The sequence below is a fragment of the Anomalospiza imberbis genome, chromosome 18, assembly GCF_031753505.1.
Source record: "Anomalospiza imberbis isolate Cuckoo-Finch-1a 21T00152 chromosome 18, ASM3175350v1, whole genome shotgun sequence".
NCBI lineage: Eukaryota > Metazoa > Chordata > Aves > Passeriformes > Viduidae > Anomalospiza > Anomalospiza imberbis.
In genome coordinates, this window is record NC_089698.1 from 2,514,223 (window position 1) to 2,532,984 (window position 18,762).

The 18,762-nt window shown below is 46.8% G+C and overlaps 2 protein-coding genes across 6 annotated transcripts; one reads left to right on the plus strand and one right to left on the minus strand.

The window, feature by feature from the left end:
- Positions 1-20: 20 nt before the first annotated feature.
- On the plus strand, positions 21-14,773 carry CDK2AP1 (cyclin dependent kinase 2 associated protein 1). Of its 4 annotated transcripts, none has more exons than XM_068208405.1 (4): positions 21-369; positions 10,210-10,316; positions 11,008-11,134; positions 13,912-14,773. In XM_068208405.1, exons 1-4 carry the CDS (start codon positions 162-164, stop codon positions 13,977-13,979), a joined length of 510 nt encoding a protein of 169 aa, XP_068064506.1. In that variant the 5' UTR covers positions 21-161; the 3' UTR covers positions 13,980-14,773. The 4 variants fall into 4 exon arrangements, with proteins under 4 accessions (XP_068064506.1, XP_068064508.1, XP_068064507.1 ...); XM_068208407.1 differs by lacking the exon at positions 21-369 and adding an exon at positions 1,819-1,939; XM_068208406.1 differs by lacking the exon at positions 21-369 and adding an exon at positions 2,658-2,795.
- MTRFR (mitochondrial translation release factor in rescue) lies at positions 14,290-18,753 on the minus strand. 2 transcript variants are annotated; one of them, XM_068208403.1, is made up of 4 exons: positions 18,554-18,753; positions 16,949-17,259; positions 16,007-16,249; positions 14,290-15,050 (listed from the first exon to the last, which is right to left on the minus strand). In XM_068208403.1, the coding sequence occupies exons 1-3, from the start codon at positions 18,618-18,620 to the stop codon at positions 16,037-16,039; spliced, it is 591 nt and encodes a 196-aa protein (XP_068064504.1). In that variant the 5' UTR covers positions 18,621-18,753; the 3' UTR covers positions 14,290-15,050; positions 16,007-16,036. The 2 variants fall into 2 exon arrangements, with proteins under 2 accessions (XP_068064504.1, XP_068064505.1); XM_068208404.1 differs by having other exon boundaries at positions 14,290-15,178.
- Between the last annotated feature and the right edge of the window lie 9 nt (positions 18,754-18,762).

Here is an 18,762-nt window from a genome sequence, read left to right on the forward strand (position 1 = left end):
CTCCATTGTCTGTGAGGGGATGGCCGCGCACCCCCGCCGCGCCCCCGCCCGCCGCGCCCCCGCCCTCCGCGCCGCCGTGCGCGGGGCGCCGGGCGGCCGCGGCGGGTGGCTGCCGGCTCTCCCCCAAAGTTTTTGGATCCGCGTCTCCTCATGATGTATGGATGATATATTGCATTGTGGGTGTCAATATAACTGACGGCCATATTTGCCGGTGCTGCTACTGCTGTAAACAACCCAAAGTGTCTGGGAGACACGGAGACGCTTCGCTGAATTTCAGGACGCTTCTCCTCCTCCCGCTGGCCATGTCTCTGGGAATGTCTTACAAGCCCAACTTGAACGCCCACATCCCCGGGACTCCCCTCAACCCGGGTAAGTCCGCGGCGGCAACTGGGTGGCAAGTTTGGGAGGCGAGCGGCGGGTGCCGCACCGGCACCTGGGGGAAGCCCCGGACTCGAGTTTGTGCCCAGTCCGGTATGGCGGGGCAGCGGCTCCGCGCCGCCATTACCCGCGCCCGCCCGCCCGCCGGCCGGCGCCGCCAGCCCCGCTCCGCGCCGCCCCCGCGCCGGGCACCGCGCCCGCCCGGCCCCGCGCCGCCGCCGCCGCCGCCGCTCCGGGGCTCCGGCCGCCGGGTTTCCTCCATGCTCGGCTCCCCGGGGCGGCTGATTGATCTGGATCAGGAATATTCCGGCGGCGCCTCAGCGAGGACCGCTGCTGGCGGGACGCCGCAAGTGCGGCCGCTCGCCCCGCGCCTCGCCTCGCCTCACGCCTCCTCCGGCGGCGGGGCCGCCCCGGGCCGCGCTCCGCGGGCCGGAGGGGAGCTCCGGGGCCCGGACCTCCGCCAGCGGAGGCGCGGCCGGCGCCTCGGGGCGACCCTCGGTCAGCGCTCCCCCGTCGGAGTCTCCCCCGCATCCCGAGCGGAGGAGCCCTCTCCGCTCGCTGGAGACTTTTTGGAGATGGGGGGGCACACAGGGGATTGCACTATTTCTTAAAAAACTACTCTTTAAAAATCACTCCTCGTCCTTGGATTTGTACAGGAGTCCTTCCAACTTTCCTCTTTAAAAAGTTTCCTTGACAGCGTTAACTTTCTGCCTTTTTTTTTTTCCTTCTTCTTCTTTTTTAAACTACGTCCCCCGTTTTTCTCTTCCCGATTTCCGAAGGCATCAGCCGGCGGGTTTTTGCCGGTGCTGTGGTGCTGCTGTACATCGGGTGTGCGAATCGGTGCAGCCTGAACAAAGCCGCAGCAGCAATTGCTTCGCTGTGGGATATTTGGAGGGGATCTCGCTAATCTGTGCTCGTCGGCTCCGATTAAACCGCACCAAAATGGAGAAGTTGGTTCTGACTTAAAAAAATCGTATTCGTCTCCCATGCCCGCAGCCCAGCCTGCAGGACTGGCATCACACAGCCACAAATCAGGCTGATTTTCTTTTTTTTTCCCTGAGAAAAAGTTTTGGAGTTGGGTTTAGGAGGGAGGGAAATGTGCCTGGGTGATTTTTACAGCACCGTTAGTGGTTGTGATCCTGGGAAGCTGAGGAGCCAAAGGGATCTCCGGGATGCATCTCTATTCTAGCTACCAGGAGAGCGGCAATCGTATTTTACTGCAAGGGCTCGTCACCAGCTGGTGGATGAGCCGAGGTGGCTGTGCCACCTCGATCCTGCATGGAGCTGAGCTCGGTGGGGCTGCGAGGGTGCAAAGGCTCGGGGAGCCGGGGTCGTGTGTGGGGAGCACCGTGGGGCTCGAGTGCTGCTCTACGGAAGGGTCAGGGAGCAGGGGATGTGCCGAGGATTTCTGACAAAAAGCAGAAGTGTCACCGGAGGGGGGAAAAAAATTTAAAAAAGAAACAAAGCAAAGCCCAGCAAGGGAAACCGTTCTCCTGCCGGCTCCCACGAGAACCTGTGCCTTGCTCTCCGGAACAGCCGTAAAATTGCAGGGAAAACAAAGGTGGTATTTTGCGATGGTGGGTGAGGGGTGGGGATTAGGTCATGCAGTGGAGGGGATCCGAGTCTGGCTGCTCTGCGAGCAGGGACTGCAGAATCCCGGCTCAGACATGCCGCGCACAATGCGAGCCGAGCGGTGAAGTTTCTGTCTCCAGCCCTCTCGCTGCCGTGTCTGTGCTTTCCAACGCTCCGGCTGCGATCAGGGCTTTGGATTCTTTCATGCAGTTTTATCTTCCCCTTCTCTCCCACCCTCCTTTTCCCCTTGTATCGGCAAGTTAGCAGCAGTTTGCTGTCATGCTGGAACTATTCTTGTCTAAGTTGTCCTCTCTTCTGAGTTCGGATCATCCTCAACACCCCCAGAATCTTTTCAATGAAAGAACATCCTCCTCTGAATCCAAAATGGGCTCTCTCTTCCCTCCCTGTCTTCTGCCATTATCCTCACGCACCAGCTCTTCCTCTAGCTAGTGGTATTGCCAGCACCGTGGCCTAAGGCCAAGGGACTTAGACAAAGCAGTCCTTGCAGTTGCACATATCGCATTCAGAGTGATATGACTGCAAATGGCCCCCTCCTTTCTGGAGCTTAATTCTGATTTGGAGGAGATTGCTTCTCTATTGTGCCTAAATTAAATGCCCCCCAGCCAGGAGGATAAATCCTAGGTTTGCTTCCAAAACTGGGGTGAAGGACCCCCACCCCCCCCACCCCCCACCGTCCTGCAGAGGAGAGGAAAACAGGAAATCTGTCCCTTTTGGCCTGAAATCAGCCCTGCAGAAACCTCTCTATATGAATGCTGAATATTTTGGTCTCGGCCGACGGAGGGCTCTGGGCAGCTGTGGATCTCACAGGGATTTTCCTCTGGGAGGTAATGCTGCTTCCCTGCAGTGCAGGGCTTCTGGTGCAGGAGTATTTGGGAAGGCAGTGTCGACTCAGCTCTTGGAGCCGTGTCCTTGCTGCAGAGCAAACTCCTCTCAAGTTGAGGCTGAGAGTAGCCACTCTGCAAAATTATACTTAAACTGCACATCAGTGAGATGAAGCAGTTGTGGTTGGTGGGTGCCTGGGCTCTGTTCTTGCATGGGAGCATGTTTTGGAAATCCAGTGCTGGACTGAAGTCCAGAGGGAGAGGAGCTGGATGTGGGGGAGGAAATACAGGGAGGAAACCTCCGTGGGTTGTCGGCAGATCTGGGGATGACTGTGGGTGAGGAAAATGCAGCTGCTCCACAAGTGACTCAGGATGCTGGAAGCATCTGGGTGCTGACTCCTCTGCCTTACACCAGGCTGAGGGAAGGAGAATGTGTTGTCACAGCAGAATTCAGTGCCTGTTTCTCTTCCCTGTTGCCCAGGTCAGCTCTGACACTTGGCCCAGGGTGGCTGCAATCAGGCTTGCAGTGTTTTGCCCAAATTTTGTCCAAAGTCACCTTCCTGTGAGTGCCTGTGCTTAGGGAATTGGGTTACTGCATGTAGTAGCCCAGGCTTTCAATTCCAAGCTGCCTGTGCTTGGGGAGCCCCATTTAATCTCCTGCACAAGCACCTTCTCTGCCTGGGCTGTAAATGAGCTCTATTAGGGACCTGCAGTGGCTCTACCTTCCCAGCCTCACCTGACCCTGCAGTGTCCCAGGGGAACCTCGGTTACCTTTTCTAACAACCTTGTTTTGATTTGTTTGTCTTCTCTTGCTCATCCTACTGATTCCTGGGAAGTACTGTTTCCTCCTCATCTGTCTTGTGTTTCATCTTGTTTGACTATGTCTCAGTGAGGGACCAGCTGCTGAGCCGAGGTGAAGTAGAGCATCTCCATTGACTTAAGCCGAGCTTGACACTTACACCAGCCGTGAATGGGTCTGTAGTTTGTTTTTCACCATGTTTCCATGTGTTTTCTGGCTCAGTGGATATTCACCAGCATTCCTATTTTGTTTAGACTAAGCACAGGTCAGAGAAAATATGTTTCAAGATACAGAAGCTAGCAGAAACAGCTTGGGATTTTCCTTTACTTTCATTCTCATTCTTGCAGAAATGTCAGGTTTTGAGACGAAGTCCTGTTCACGTAACAAGGCTTAAAAACTGTCATCTGTAGGGTCTGGAAACACCAATACCAGCTGACAGTGACAAGGGAAGGAGCTGTGTCTTGGCTCCACGTGAACAAGTGGTGGCCTGTACAATAAGTGCTGCTGTAGCTGAGGACTCTCAGTGCACCTGCCACACCTCGCAGCAACCACAAGTTTCTTGTGAAAAGTGCAAATTCTCACTGGGAGGTGAAATGAAAACCATTTCCCTGCGTGGGGCTGTAGCTGGCAGCTGGAGAGACCAGTTCCATTGAGCCCTGAGAAACGATACCAGCACACGAGGCCGGCCCTTATGTTCTCAGCACTGCAGTGCAGACTTGCTCGAGCACATGGCTTGCTTGTCGCCCTTTACAGAGACAGCTTCTGTTTGATATTGTTGACCATATTGAGAGGTTGTTTTTGGAGTGGGAGTACTGAAAAGAATACTCTTTGTAGGCAGAACAGAGAGCAAAGTGTTTGTGCCTTAGCAGGGGGGATAATTTCTAGGAAATATGCTCCCCTCTCCAATTCAGACTGAAATTTGCGGGATCCCTGATCTCTTGAAGTCCATGTGAAGTTAAGTACGATGCAAAAAGAAACTCTCTAGACATGTTTTAGAATTAGCAATTTTCAAGTGGACTTGTTTGGGCATTTAGAAAATGGGCATTTTTGGCTTTGCCTGCCTGAGTGTTTTGCTTGAGAGCAGTTTTCACGGTGTGGTTTTCACAGTCAGCGAATCTCCATGGTCCCCACCCAACACCTTGGTTTTGCTGCAGAGTGGTTTGGGTTCATGCTAACTGGATTCCTGCTGGAAAAAAAAAAAAGTGGCCCAAAAGCTCCTCTCCAGTTGTGCAACACAGATGCTCCATCCCTTACAATGGGAACACAAGGATCCAAACCAAAGATGGCACAGCTTTGAACCATACTCCCCTAGTCTGGGAGACCAGACTAAAATCTAACCTTAAGTCATACCCCCTCAGGCCAGCTACATGTGGTGTACACATACCAAATGCTTTAATCTCTTGATCTGTTCCTTGTGGTGCCAAATAACTTGCTAGTGTAGGAATAGCTTAAGCAAGAAAAGAAGAATGGTGGGGAGTCAAGGGACTGGCTTTAGTTTTTCTGATAAAGAAAAAGACAGGAGGGCAGGAAGAGGAGACATAAACCATGACCGTTATCCACATGGAAAGATTAAATAGCACAAGAGTACTAGAGGAAAGGCCCAGAGTGTGACAGATCAAAAGAGCAAGGCCTCTGGCTGTTACGATAAAGAATGTCCTAGTTCTTGAGAACATATTTATGTGTCTGTGCACTGCGTTTTTTTAAAAGGAAATAGTTTTATTCAAAGAAAGGTCTGTTCCTTCCACAAGGGCTGTTCAAGGGAGAAATAGTGGGTGAAAATACAATTTTCACAGCCAGTGCTATAAGGAATGGTTTGTGCAAATGAGAACAGGGTCCATTATTTTAAATTTTAAAAAATTATGGGCAGTTTGGGGGGAGTGGGGGCTCTGTTTGAGCTCTGGGTTGGCAACTGCTGTTAGAATTCAGTGTGTGGCTTGGCTGTGCCGTGGATCTACTTGTGTAGACATGCATGTGGTGTCCCATGGATGGCAAGGAGTTCTTATTGAACTCAAACCAAAGTGTGTAGAGGGTTAAGGAATAAAATATTCTTGTAGTCAGCCAAAACACTACAGCTGTGTTCAGCTACTCGCTGCAGAAATAGCTGTGCTGGGTGAAGCTGTTACCTCTCCCCTGGTGCTCGAGGATGCCTCATGGTGAGTGTTGGCAAAGCAGCTTCAGGAGCATTTCTCGTGTGTTTTCTTGCAAAGTTGCCTAGTTTAGGACAGAAGATTTTATATCCTTTCGGTACCACCCTCATTTCAGTCTGGTACCCCATATGGTCAGGACTCCGTGAGGAGGTCCCACAGGGTGTGGCAGAGACCATAACCTCCAGCACTGGGCTCTGGAGAGGTGGTGACCATGAGCCACTGAAATGGCAACAGCCTTGATGCTTCAAGCAGCCTCATCTTGAAGGGTCTGTGAAACGGAGGGAGAACTGTTGGGATTCCACAGACTGCACCACGTACCTTGGATAAAGTCCAGGCTACAGGTATCTCCTCTTGCATGCTCCCGTGTTCATCTGTGGAAAGAGTCTGTAAAACGTGGTTTTATAGGACCTTACAAAGTACAGGGCAGAAGAGAAACACACATCCAGTGGGATTGGGAAGCACACATCCAGTGGGATTGGAAAACACACATCCAGTGGATTTGGCCCTTGGCTTGTCTAAGTCACTCCTACATGAGTAACTCGGTGAGTTGTGTGACTGTTCCTGGTTTTCCTTTGCTGCCTGTGGAACAGGGGGTAGCTGAGCTGTGTAGATGCCTTGGCATCTGCCAAAGTGGATCAGGTGAGTGTACCCAAGTGTTCCTGCTCCTGCTGCTTCCTTCAGGGTGCTCAGCAAGCTGCCTTCCCTGTTATTTTTCCAGCAAGCAGCAGTAATAGAATTAAGAATTAAAACTTGAAGCAGAAAATTGGTCATCATTGCTCAGGCTTGGAGCTGAAGGGATCCCTACAAACCTATCAGGAATTAATGAAAATGTTCCCGGTCAGCAAGAGTTTAGGCAAACAAAGATTGATTTGAGATCCTTTGTCTCTCAGGGTGTTAATTTGGGCTGAGAGGCTGCTGGAAGGAAGAGATTTTGATACCAAAATCTCATTTCTGTTTGCTGAACCCCCCCCCGCCCCCGCAAATTAATAAAGATTAATATTAATTAACAATGAAATCACTATATTTTTGTGGGGAAAAATGCTTGTGGCAGTCTTCTGCTGGAATACAGAAATAAAAGACATTGTTTGCACTAGAATAAGTGGGGATCTACAAGGTTTTGTGTACGTTTAATTGAGAAAGGAAGGGAGGAAAGTGTGTTTATTAATTTGGGTTTTAAACAACAGCAAGCACTAAGACAATTTGGGATGTGATAGAGGGTGCCACTGAAATTCAGTACCAAGCATACTCCCTTTTCGATCCTGTCAGTTCTTAACTGTCTCCATTGTCATTTTAACGTTGGAGAGAGCAAGCCTCAATTTAGATCCCCCCTCCTTTTTTCTCTCTAGTGAATACCTAATCATCACACCGATTTTTGACTGGGTATTGACTGTGAGACTTCCTGGCCTAATTTCTAACTATAATAGCAATATCTGGTGATTTTTTTTTTTTAATCCGAGATACACAGACTGTTCAGACATGCAGACGAATTTTGGGTTAATTGAGTAATAGTCATCCGAAACCCAGGGCTTCTCCCTGAGATTAACATACAAAGTGATAGGTCAAAAAGCTTGTTGCCCTGTGAGATACTAATACCCCCCCTCCCCCAATTAATTTCATTTTCATGATCGCATCTTTTAAAATTGAGGTGAAACCAAGGATTTTTCTTTTTTTCCCCCCCTCCAGCTGAGTTTGACTGGCACAACTTCTGACATGGATGTATGGAGGCTGGTACCGCGGCCAAGCCAAATCCTTTCCTTTGTTCTCCGGGCCTGCTGCTGCTGCTGATAAAGTGGTCGGCGCATGGCATTATGTCTTATTACATTTTTGATGCAGACTGCAAAGAAACGGGTAAACTCACCATGGTTACCACGCTCTGTCACTTGGCAGGGCCCGGCGCACTCAGCGATGGCCTCTAGTGTCTGCAGCGCGGCTCTGCAGCGCCCCGGCCGCGCTGCTCCGCGCATCCCGCCCGCCTCGGCGCCGCCTCCCCCGCTCCCTGCTCGCTTGTGTCCCTCGGAGCTGCCGAGTCGCAGCTGGGCTCAAGCTCCCGTGCTGCTTCCACGCCTCTGAAACTTTTCTTGGTCGGCGGATGCGGATCCAACTTTCTGCTTTGTGCTGGAGAGTTTGTCTCTCCTATCTAGACGTACACCCTGCGGTGTTATCTCCTGCAGACCAAGTGCAGGTCATTGCTTAAATCAAGAGAATGTGAAACAGTCACTAAATTGTCTGTGCTGTGATATATCACAGAATATGCTGAGTTGGAAGTGACCCATCAGAGCCATCGTGTCCAACACCCAGGACACCCTGAGACTCACAGCATGTGCCTGAGAGCATTATCCAAACGCTTCCCAAACCCAGGCTTAGTGCTGTGACCTATTCCTTGGGGAGCCTGTTCCAGAGTCCACCATCTCCTGATATCCCTAACCAATATGTTTTCATCAACCCGTATGGGATCAATAAGTTGCTCTAGGTTTCGGATGGGCTGCAGCTCAGTTTTGCTCAGTGGGTAGAGCAGGATTCTCGAGCCTGGTCATGGGAATCCCTGCCTTATTCCCATCCAGTTTGGAGCTCCCAGCTCTTGGATGTGACTGCTTGCAACAACAGTTGTTCAGAGACAAGTCTTTGCAGGATGGGTCTTTTGTTTTATTGTACATGAGGAAAAATCACTTAAGCCTTTCTCTGCTTAATTGAGGTAATTAAACCTTCTTACCTTGCAGCACAAGGGGCTCATTAATGTTTTTGAAGCATTTTGAAGTGCTTGGAAAAAAGATGTGGTTTGCTGTTGTGTCATGTTTAGTAATTGTTGAAATTCAGTCATCTAGATTTGAAGTACTGAGTTTCACATGGAGAAATCTTGCACTTGTGTGTGTATTTTGAGCTGATAATGTGAAGAACTAATTGAGAGAATAGCTGACAACTGTGCTGTTCCTACAGTGCCCTATGGGTGTGTTGTTTTTTTGGGGGGATGTTAGTATGCTTAAGCAAAAACCTCAGTGATGAAACTGCAGGTTGTAATGACATAAACTTTAGCAGCTTTGTTAAAGACAAAGAGAAACCGTGCTTTTTTTAAGGTGACCTAGTGACCAGCCCAATTTGCCCTTTTGGGATTTCACATCTGGTTAACTAGTGAAAATTAAGAACATGGTCTCTTCTCTTGATGAATGTTATCCTGTGATAATTTTGAAGTGGAAAGAGACTTCCCATCTGAGGACAAGAGTCTGTTCCACTATGTTCAGCAGAGCTTTTTACAGAGTAACTGCTGGCCCTTTCTTTTTGTAGAGGGGAAAATAGGAATGAAGTAATTTGCAACTTTAAAACAAAGCTAGAGATTTACATAGTTCTGAGCCCCAGTGACTTATAGCATCAGTTTAATTTAGGTTTAAATGAAGGCTGGTAAATGAGATCTGTTTCTCATATGAAAGACAGTTGGGAATTTTCAGCAAAGGAGTTTGTAAGGGGGGAGATATTTCCAGACAGCAGGCAGTCTGTGTCTGTGCCTACAGGCAAAGGCAGCGGCATCCATGGATGCAAGGGCACTTGAGTGAAGAAGTTCAGTGGTGTAATGCTCCCTTGCTCCCAAGTGCATAACCAGCAGGTTTTTAGCACACTTGTGAAGTGGGCAGTATAATTAAGCCCCTTAAAAAAAATCGAATTGTTGTTTCTCAAATCTAAATTCTTACCATTGTGGGGCAAGGGGGAGAAAGCATTTTGATTGCTCATTTCTGGAGCAGTTTGTCAGTGATGACATTAGAGTCTGTTTCTGGAGCTCGTAACTGACTCAAAACTCATTAGATGTGAATATAATCTTTTATAACTTTAGAAAAAGTAACCATAACACAAAGTGATGCTATTTTCCCTTTGATCTACTTATACAGCACAATTTGACTAGCTAAAAATGTTTGATATCACACAAAGAGGAATAATGGTAGCACTCCTCGCCTCCCATGTCACACAATGAGCAGCAGATCTGATATACCTCAACTGACTGTGCCCTAGGAATAGTTTTGGCATTGGCTGAAAATAGTACTGAGGGTAACTTGCTTTGACCATGTGATGACACTTTGAGTTGCAAAATTACTTTCAGATAACTTGCACTGAAAAAGTAAAAATAGCACGGCACATTAGACTCATCTGTGTGGAATGTATATATGCAAAAATAGGGCTCCTTGATACTTACAGTTTGTCTAGGCAGAACAACCTGTCATGCTACACTCTGCTTCACTTTTAGGCAAACAATTTGCACTGGTAATGCTGCAGGCTGTGCTATTTCCAAGTGTTCATCAAACATGAGAGAAGCATTAATTCAGCCATTCTCTTCCTAACAGTGATGCTCAGAAATGTCATTAGTGATCTTAGACAAAGGTGAGAGGTCACAGCTTTAGGAACAAGTGATTAAAATGTCTCCCAATGTAACAGACTAATTAATCTTTAGGTAATAACAGGGTTTTTTTTCTCTCTTTTCTCTCTGCAGCTGGGGGTGTCCACTCTCCCTCCACAAGTATGGCAACATCGGCACAATACAGACAGCTCATAAACGACTACGGCCCCCCATCCCTAGGCTATACACAAGGGATGCAGGTACAGCTCTGCTTCTTTTCCTTTAATCAGATCACTGACCCTACATTTGCATAGAAGCAGGGATTGTGGCCTGTAATCTGAGGTGTTTCTCCCTCCCACCAAGGTCTGAAATCAAACCCAAATGGCAGACTGCTTCCTCGCACATGTCTGGGGATCAAATTAGGCTAAGCTGAGTGCTGAGTGAGGTTGGTTCCTAATTAACTGCTAGTCCTGTCCTGTCTGAGTCAGAGAAATGTCTTGAATCATGTTCTGTAAGGGCACTTACATATTTTAAAGTTATTTGTTAAAAGCCCAATATTTCTATTCAGTTTTATCTTCTGAGTCTCCCTGCCTGGTGAACTTCTCCATAAAATATACACTGTAACACTGAAAAACCAGGTACAGGGTTAAATAAGCAGTTTGAGGTTTTCTGGTTTTGCAGGACTGTTTTAACTTTGCTTCACCCAAAGTCCAAGGCTTGCAGCTGCATCCTCACAGTTGATCCCAGTTTTTGAAGGGCACGTAGCATTGTGTCCAACTGTAGCAGCAATTAAAAAAAAAATCATGTTTATATAATAATCCTGAAATTTTGTTCTTGTGAAAAGTGATTTACAGGGCTATCTCTGGTCTTCCATAAACTTCTGTTTGCTGTTTCTTGTAATTGTTTTGGTTTCACAGTATTTGACTGAGATTAATCTACTTTCAACTACAGGGCACCAGCAGCAGTCAAGTACCACAGAGCAAATATGCAGAACTTCTAGCTATCATAGAAGAATTAGGAAAAGAGATTAGACCTACATATGCTGGGAGTAAAAGTGCGATGGAGAGGCTAAAAAGAGGTAACTTTAAAACTTATTTAAAAAAAAATCGTTTCCCATCCACTTTGTGCACTGACTACTTGTATACACTTAATGACAACTGTTTCTTTTGAAAAGAAACAACTTGAGCTCCTCCTGAAAGTGGGAGTATTAACCAGCAACTGAAACCTTGGGATGCTCTATCTGAGCAGTACTTGATAGATAAACAGTGACAAAACGTGTCTCATGTGCATAGGGGGAGTTTCAGTTCATAATTCAAATAAAAATAATTCTTATTGTACAACCTTTCATGGATACATTCTTTCAGGCTCCTGGTGATTTTCTTGCCCTTTCAATTCCCTTTTCTCCCCACTCCCCAAACTCCAAAGCCAAGCATTGTTTGCATCTCATATACATCACCCCTCTACTTGGCCCAGGAATCTTCACTGAAGTGCACTTTGACTAAAGAAATACAACACGGTTTTAGTTCTCACTGAGGCTGGTGGAGAAAAGAGCTACAAAAAAAAAAAAAAAAAAAAACAAAAAACAAAAACAAAAAAAAAAAAAAAAACCAAAAAAAAAAACAACCCAAAAAGGTGTTAGGGAAGGCTGTTCAGGCTGAGATGTCAAACTTGAACAGAACTCTGCAGAGGAGAGTGGGGCTGCTTAGGCTCTGTTACCTCCTGTCAAGTGCATGTCATTAAAAGTCCACTAGAAAGGGACAGAGCAGCTTTTAGGGCTGGCTGATGAGTGTCTCCAGCTTTGCTTTGTCAGCTAGAAGGGGTAATAAAGCCCTTTCCTTGCAGTGTAAAAGAAACCCCTGCAAGTCCCACTGCTGACATCAGCCTGACATTGTCCTCTGCAGGGGACGTGCAGGGATATTTCTGAAGGAGCAGTGGGACATTCCACTGCTCCAGCTCCTGAAATGACCCTGAAAGGCCACAGACAACAGTTCTACTGGCAGTTCTCTTCTTCTCTAGCATGACATGCTTACTTTTTCCTCCTTTCCTGTGCTCCTTGTGATGAGATTGGCTCATGCATTCACCCCGGAATGGGAATGTTATTGTAACAGACTAAGTTCAGCACCTTGCAAATCCCCCTTACACTTACCCCAGACTACAAAGCTGTATTTAAGGCTCAAGCATTATGGAAGAGTAATATATCTGCCATGACATGCAATAAAATGACTAGTAGCTGTTCTGGGAAAGGATGCAATAAAGCCTGCTGATGAGTGGTAAGTGGAATCTGGCCCAGCTAAAATCAATGTTGCCGGAGTCTCTCTTTATTGCATTGCTTGAGTCAGTGTTAATAGATCATGAATGGCAACAGGCTAATGGGGACAGCTTGAGAGAGACTGAGAGAGATGCAGATGTTCTCTGGACTGGATGGTTTAGCTCAGGGAGGAAAAAGTTGCTTTGCTGCCTCTTGCAACAAGGTATGTTTAAGATACAGTGCTGCCACTGTGACTTGCCAGTGTTGCACAAAATCCTGAATAAATACTTTTTGCTGCCATCTTTTGGTCACAAAGCTACCTCTCTTTCCATTTTGGGAGCCTGGTGGCTGAAGGAGCATGTGCAAGTGTGAGAGCACAAGTGATTGAGAGTGACACGTGAGTGCTGCCTCCATGGCCATGGAGGTTATCCCTGAATAAAGTCCCTGTGCCCAGCTCTGCTACTGACCTCTAAAACTGGCCAAATTCCCAGTGTTCTACATTATTCAGAGTAGTTCTGCTGCATGGACTGGGCATCCTGCCACCAGATCCAGGTCTAACACGCTGCTTTGAGTTCATGCTTCTGCATCCCACAGCTGCAGCTTTCCTCCTCTGAGGCAGTTTAACCCTCTGCAAAGTCTTGCGCTCATCAAGTCCTCCCAGGTCAGTAGGCTGCTGCTGTGATCTGGGCTAGCAGCCTTCTAGAAACAGAAGCCATTATCTCTAGAGATTAACCCCCATCTATTGCCTTACTGCCCTTTCTCTACCTTGTTAAGGAGCATGATGAGCAGAGAAATCACCTTCTGTCTTGCCTAGTCAGCAAAATATAAACCTTTGTCATAGAAAAATCTGTCCACCTCTCATTTTAACATCTATCTCAAGCTCTGTTCTTTCAGTAGCTCTGTGAGCATGAATCTATATTTAGTTCCAGGATTATGAACCAAGGTCCAGATTGCTGGAACTCAAGGCAACAGGACTTGTAGTGGAAAATTCCACATTATGTCTATCAGACGAGAGCAGACACGGCAGCGTGTAAAGTGGTGATGATTTACACTGGGAGCTGAGCCAGCGTTAGGAGGTTACTTTCTGCACACACCATAAAAAAGAAAAGAAATCTCTTATTTTTACATGAGACACAATTTGTCTTTGAACAGTATTGTGATGGCTTGGCTTTTGATGCATTCTACCAGAGGAGAACTATCCCAAGGCATTAAGATCTTGCTAAAATGACTCTCCAGGTAATTTTGTAATTTGTTTCACTCCACTAGCAAAATAACTCACTGGTAGGTAAGTTTTTTTCCCCCCTTAAATCTTGTATTTTAAGGAGGCCCACATTGCATATTAAGATCTACCTGCCACTGCAGACTTACAAATTTTCCTGTGTTCTGACTCCTGGTTTAGTCCCTTTTCAGTTTATAATGCAAGTTTGGGAAGGCAGACTTTGTTTAGTGGCAGCGGATGTTTGGGGAGCGAGGGCTGTCCCCCTTTGCTGAGGCCTTCTGTGGTAGCCTTGGCAACTGGGGACAGAAATACATAAACCTTTCTGTGGACTGTCACTGCAAGTGTGGCCTGAATGGGATGATTTAAAACATGTCCAACTCTTTTGCAGGCATTATCCATGCTAGAGGATTAGTTCGGGAATGCCTGGCCGAGACGGAACGAAATGCGAGATCCTAGCCCAGTGGTTCAGCTGCAAGGTTCTCAACTCCTCATGAAGAAAAAGTAACACTTATTCTTTTTGACTCTTGAAACATTCAGACAAACTCCTTTATTTTGAATGTTTTACCGTTCTTGTTTTGCCCTTGCAAAAATGTACAGTTAAAATGGAAAAAAAACCCAAGGATTTTTCAACTTACTGAGGGTTTGCATTTTCTAACGACGTTAAAACTCCCTAAAATGTTTCTAAAACATGGAAACTGAAGTGCATGCAGAGGAGTGCTCTTTCTCTCCTATATTTCAGTTCTCTTCTTATCCAGCCACAGCCTCATTCTGTTTTTTTTTTCCTTTGACTATATTCACTTATCCCCAAAACGTCAATCTTTCAAAGTTTGACATAAGCTCTAAGGACTTTTTTTAATAAATGCAGAGTAGCATGCTGTACCTAGTAGTCTGCTAAGTCACAATTTGTCATACAGCATAGACCCTGCTTAGAAATAACCTTCCCTTTCTCTTATTTTTTTCCTTTTTTTGTTCACTTTGCATAAACATTTGCATGACTGTTAGTGCTTTGAAGTCCACTTAAAGTGCATGAGCTATATGGAAAATAGGGAAACCTATTAAATAATAACAAGGTCCTGGAAAGCTAATTTCTACATTAAGGCTGGAGATTTCAGTTTAAAGTTTGCAAAAAAAAAAACAAAAAAAAAAAAAAGAAAAAAAGAAAAAAGAACATTCTGGATAAATTACTAAAACTGTTATTTGCATCTTTGTATGTATTTATTACTTGACGTAATAAAGCTTATTTTCATTAACAGTTTGTATTAAAACTATGTACAGTCACTTTAGTCAGATTCATACTCCAGGAGCCAGAACTGTCAACAGATAAAAATTTAATCTTCATGCAGGAGTTTAGGAAAGGACAAGGGAAGGGGCCTGCAGACTGCTGGAGCACTCCATCCATGGCACAGGGTACAGCTGGTCTCTGGGACAAGGAGGTGAAGTTCTAGAAGTCTCTGTTGCCTTCAAAATCCATACTCTGGCTTTGGGTCTTTGTTGAAGGCCAAAACATGGTGGCAGCCGGTGAGGGTGCTGTCCAAAAATGAAAGAGAAGTTCTGGTTAAGCTGCTGGAATTGTTAACAGGATAAAACCAGGAAAAATGTACTTCAGGAGTGGCTTCAGAGGAATGGTGACAAAGGAAATGCAGCTGCATTTGTTCCTATAAAATGGGAAACTGTCAAAATGAGTGAAGGTACCAGCATGGCCAAGCTGAACTGCAGCACAGCAGAAACAAAACAAACAACTCTAATTAATTCATTCACAGCTTGGATGAACGGAACTCTGTTGCCTCGGGAGGCAGCTTCCAACACAGGTAATTTTTTTATCTGTAATGACTCAGTTTTACCTCTAAACTGGAGGGCCATGAGTGACCATCGCTGACCTGCAGGAGGGCCCTCCCTGTGCCCCAGTGCCCAGCACCACTCCAGGTAAGATCTGGAAAGCTGCTGGTTAAACTTTATTCCGAGCTGAGCAGGACAGAGCGTTTGTTCAGCTGATGGATCTGAACCAGTGACTGGTGTCTCTTCCAGCAGCAGCTCAGTTCACTCCCTCACAACCAGCATCCAAACCTGGTCACAGTTTGTAAAGGATTTATGTCACTGAAGGCACTGCCTGAGGAAGGATGGGAAGTGAGAACCTTTTAGTGCTGTTCTCACGTGCTGGAGCTCCCAGGAAGCAGCCCAAGGTGTCTTCTGCACAGAAGGAAAGAAATCTATTGATTTTTTTTGGTCTGTGCTAACAACGGTGGAAAGCTTATAGCTCCTCTTTAACAAGGATTCCTTTATCTCCTGGACCTGGCAGAAAAACTGATTGCTGAATGTGATTAATGAGATGGTGGCAGGGAGAAGCAGGAGTACATGAGTGCTTTTATCTCCTCAGCTTTACAGGAACAGCAGGTCAGCACTGGAGTTTCAGCTGTGCTTATGAAGCCCTGCATCATTTGTTAGCTGGAAACCTGTTTGGGTCTAATGGCAAACAATTCTCTTACCCTGCTAGGGCAAGGCAATATTTCACATGTTTATTTCTTATCCAATTGTTGCATCTCTTTAAAAAGCTTTTTCCTTTCTAGGTTTTCCTTTGCTCTTCTTTTTTTCTCCTGCTTTTGCTTCTCTGATGCTTTCTTCTCTTTAAAAACATCACTGTCTTCGCCTTTGTAGAAAAGGTCAACTTTTTCCTGCAGGATTTCCCTGGCAATCTTTCGGTTCTTCTCCACTGATCTTGTCTGATGGCACTGAAGAAATACAAAGGACATTTTTACTGAAACTTTACCCTCTTTATTCTTCAGCTTTCCCTTTCAGTCTATACATTCCTACCGTTAGAGTAAAGAAAATCCCCTCCTCCCCACGCCAAGAGCATCCTCCCACCAATAACAGCTTCAACTTTTAAATCCAGTTGATCTATTTTAATAATTATTTGCTACTGTAACTCATCAGACTGGCTTTTGCATTAAACTTTAATGCTTCCCATCTTACCCTGGAAAGCTGCTTGAGTTTAACTTAACTGTGTCTTCCCCTTGTGACAGGAAGCAAAGATTAATTTCAAGGTATTAATCCACAAGAAGCAGGTAAGAGAAATTCTTAAAAGGATCAGCAGAGTGATCAACTTGCTAAGGAAGAGATTCTAACTCACATGAGGGACAGGAATGTGACAGCTACAATGAAGATTAAATTAACTGCAAACTACAAAACTGTAACTGGGTGGCAAAGCCAGGAAAAACAGCTCTGACCCCAAGTTTATTTGTCTGCTGACAGCCAAGACTGCTTCTTGCTGAGACTATTTACAATATAAATATGAATATGAATATAAGTATAAATATGAATATAAATATATTTTTCCTCTATGCCACCTGCACTGTGATTATGCTTTATTCTGAAAGGAGACTTGGAAGTCCTGATGCAATCTGTGACTCAATAAAATAAAACACAATTACCTTCACTACAATCCCAGATGGAATATGCTTCAGGACAACACAGTTGTTTGTCTTATTTGTGGCTTGACCTCCTGGGCCATCACCTCTTACAAACTGTTCTTCTAAATCTGCCTCACTCAGTTCCAGGAGATTCAAAGAGTTCCTTTTTCTTGCTGCCTGAAGCAGGGGGACACTGGGCAGAGAGAGCTGCTGCTTCCTCAGAACCCACCGTGTCCATGATGGTGTTTGCACCCCTCTCAGTAAGAATGCAAAATTAAATAAACCTGGAGCATTCATACAGAAACCAGGACAGGGCTTCTCTGGAACGAAACCTGGAGTGGAATGGGAGAGAGAGGAGTTTATCATGAGAATCCTTGTTTTAAGATGAGCTGCTTTCGCTGCACATATTGAGCAGTATTTCAATATTCAGATTTATTTTCAAGGTTATCGGAACTGGTTTCATTTGCCTTCAAATATTTATCATGCTGAATAGAATTCTGGTTCTCAATTCTTAAAGTATTTTAAAAGGGATCTGGAAAACAGTAAATAAAAGAATACTCCTACCAACACTCGGAAAATACTAAACATAAAAAACCAAAACAGCAGTGGGAAAAGAGGTTATTTCAGCCTTGCAGTCTGACCTGTACAGTCTCACTGGGAACCTGATTTTTCCCAGGTCAAGGAATTACAAGATTATTAACAAAGGCACAGAGGAATGCCTGGAAGTGTGCATTTTCCTCATGGATAATGAGGAATGTCAGCTCCTACTCCTGTCAAGTGTCAGTCTTCAGTATCAGGTAAGCAATTAAAACAGTACATGCTGTTATGCTTGAAATGCTTTATTTGACCCAGAAGAAAATACTTCAGTATGTGAAGAAGTGCCACAAACAGAAAATTTGAACATAACTCTTGAAATTAAAAAATAATTAAAACAAAACTTTTATTGGCAGCTGCTACAGAAGTTAGTAACACTTTAAAATTAAGAATACAGGCAGAATAACGAGCAGCACTTCTGGCCAGTCCTGAACGAGCCTTTATTTAACGGGTTTCATCCAGCTCTACCCACTTACAGAACCCTTTCTGAAACCAGGACAGAAAACTCTTGATAAGGTTAAAAAACAATCACCATCCCTCTCATCCTATTCCTGCTGTTGGACACGACTAAAGCAGGAGTAAACACAGAAGATACCGGAGAACTGACTCCATTTCCCTCAGCGCTGCGCCCCGCCGCGGCCGCCCCGGCTGGCGCAGCGCTGCGGCTGGATCAGGCTCGGAGCGCGGCTCCCCGAACCGGGCCCGGGCCCGGGGCGACCGAGAGCCGAACCGGGCCCGGCCCCGGGGCAGCCGAGAGCCGAACCGGGCCCGGCCCCGGGGCAGCCGAGAGCCGAACCGGGCCCGGCCCCGGGGCGACCGAGAGCCGAACCGGGCCCGGCCCCGGGGCAGCCGAGAGCCGAACCGGGCCCGGCCCCGGGGCGACCGAGAGCCGAACCGGGCCCGGCCCCGGGGCAGCCGAGAGCCGAACCGGGCCCGGCCCCGGGGAAACCGAGAGCCGAACCGGGCCCGGGCCCGGGGCAGCCGAGAGCCGAACCGGGCCCGGCCTGCCCGGCCCCCGCCGCCCCCGCTCACCTCCGCCGGCCCTCCCGCACCGCGCATGCGCACGTTGGGGAGGCGGTACCACCGGGCTGATTGGCATGCCGCGCAGCCAATCGCTACGCGAGGGGGGCGGGGATTGCGCTCGCCCTCCAATCGGTTCTCTCGGGGAACGGCGGCGCGCGGGCTTGGCCGTGCAGCGAATCAGCGCGGGAGGCGCGCGCTCGAGGCGGCCAATCACGGGG

Bases quoted from the DNA above. Each gene is read 5' to 3' on its own strand.
- MTRFR (XM_068208403.1), bottom strand. From the start codon at position 18,620: ATGCCAATCAGCCCGGTGGTACCGCCTCCCCAACGTGCGCATGCGCGG. The intron at 17,260-18,553 runs GTGAGCGGGGGC...ATTCCACTCCAG, and splicing joins GTGCGGGAGGGCCGGCGGAG to GTTTCGTTCCAGAGAAGCCC. The intron at 16,250-16,948 runs GTAATTGTGTTT...GTATTTCTTCAG, and splicing joins CATCTGGGATTGTAGTGAAG to TGCCATCAGACAAGATCAGT.
- CDK2AP1 (XM_068208405.1), top strand. From the start codon at position 162: ATGATATATTGCATTGTGGGTGTCAATATAACTGACGGCCATATTTGC. The intron at 370-10,209 runs GTAAGTCCGCGG...TTCTCTCTGCAG, and splicing joins CGGGACTCCCCTCAACCCGG to CTGGGGGTGTCCACTCTCCC. The intron at 10,317-11,007 runs GTACAGCTCTGC...TTTCAACTACAG, and splicing joins GCTATACACAAGGGATGCAG to GGCACCAGCAGCAGTCAAGT.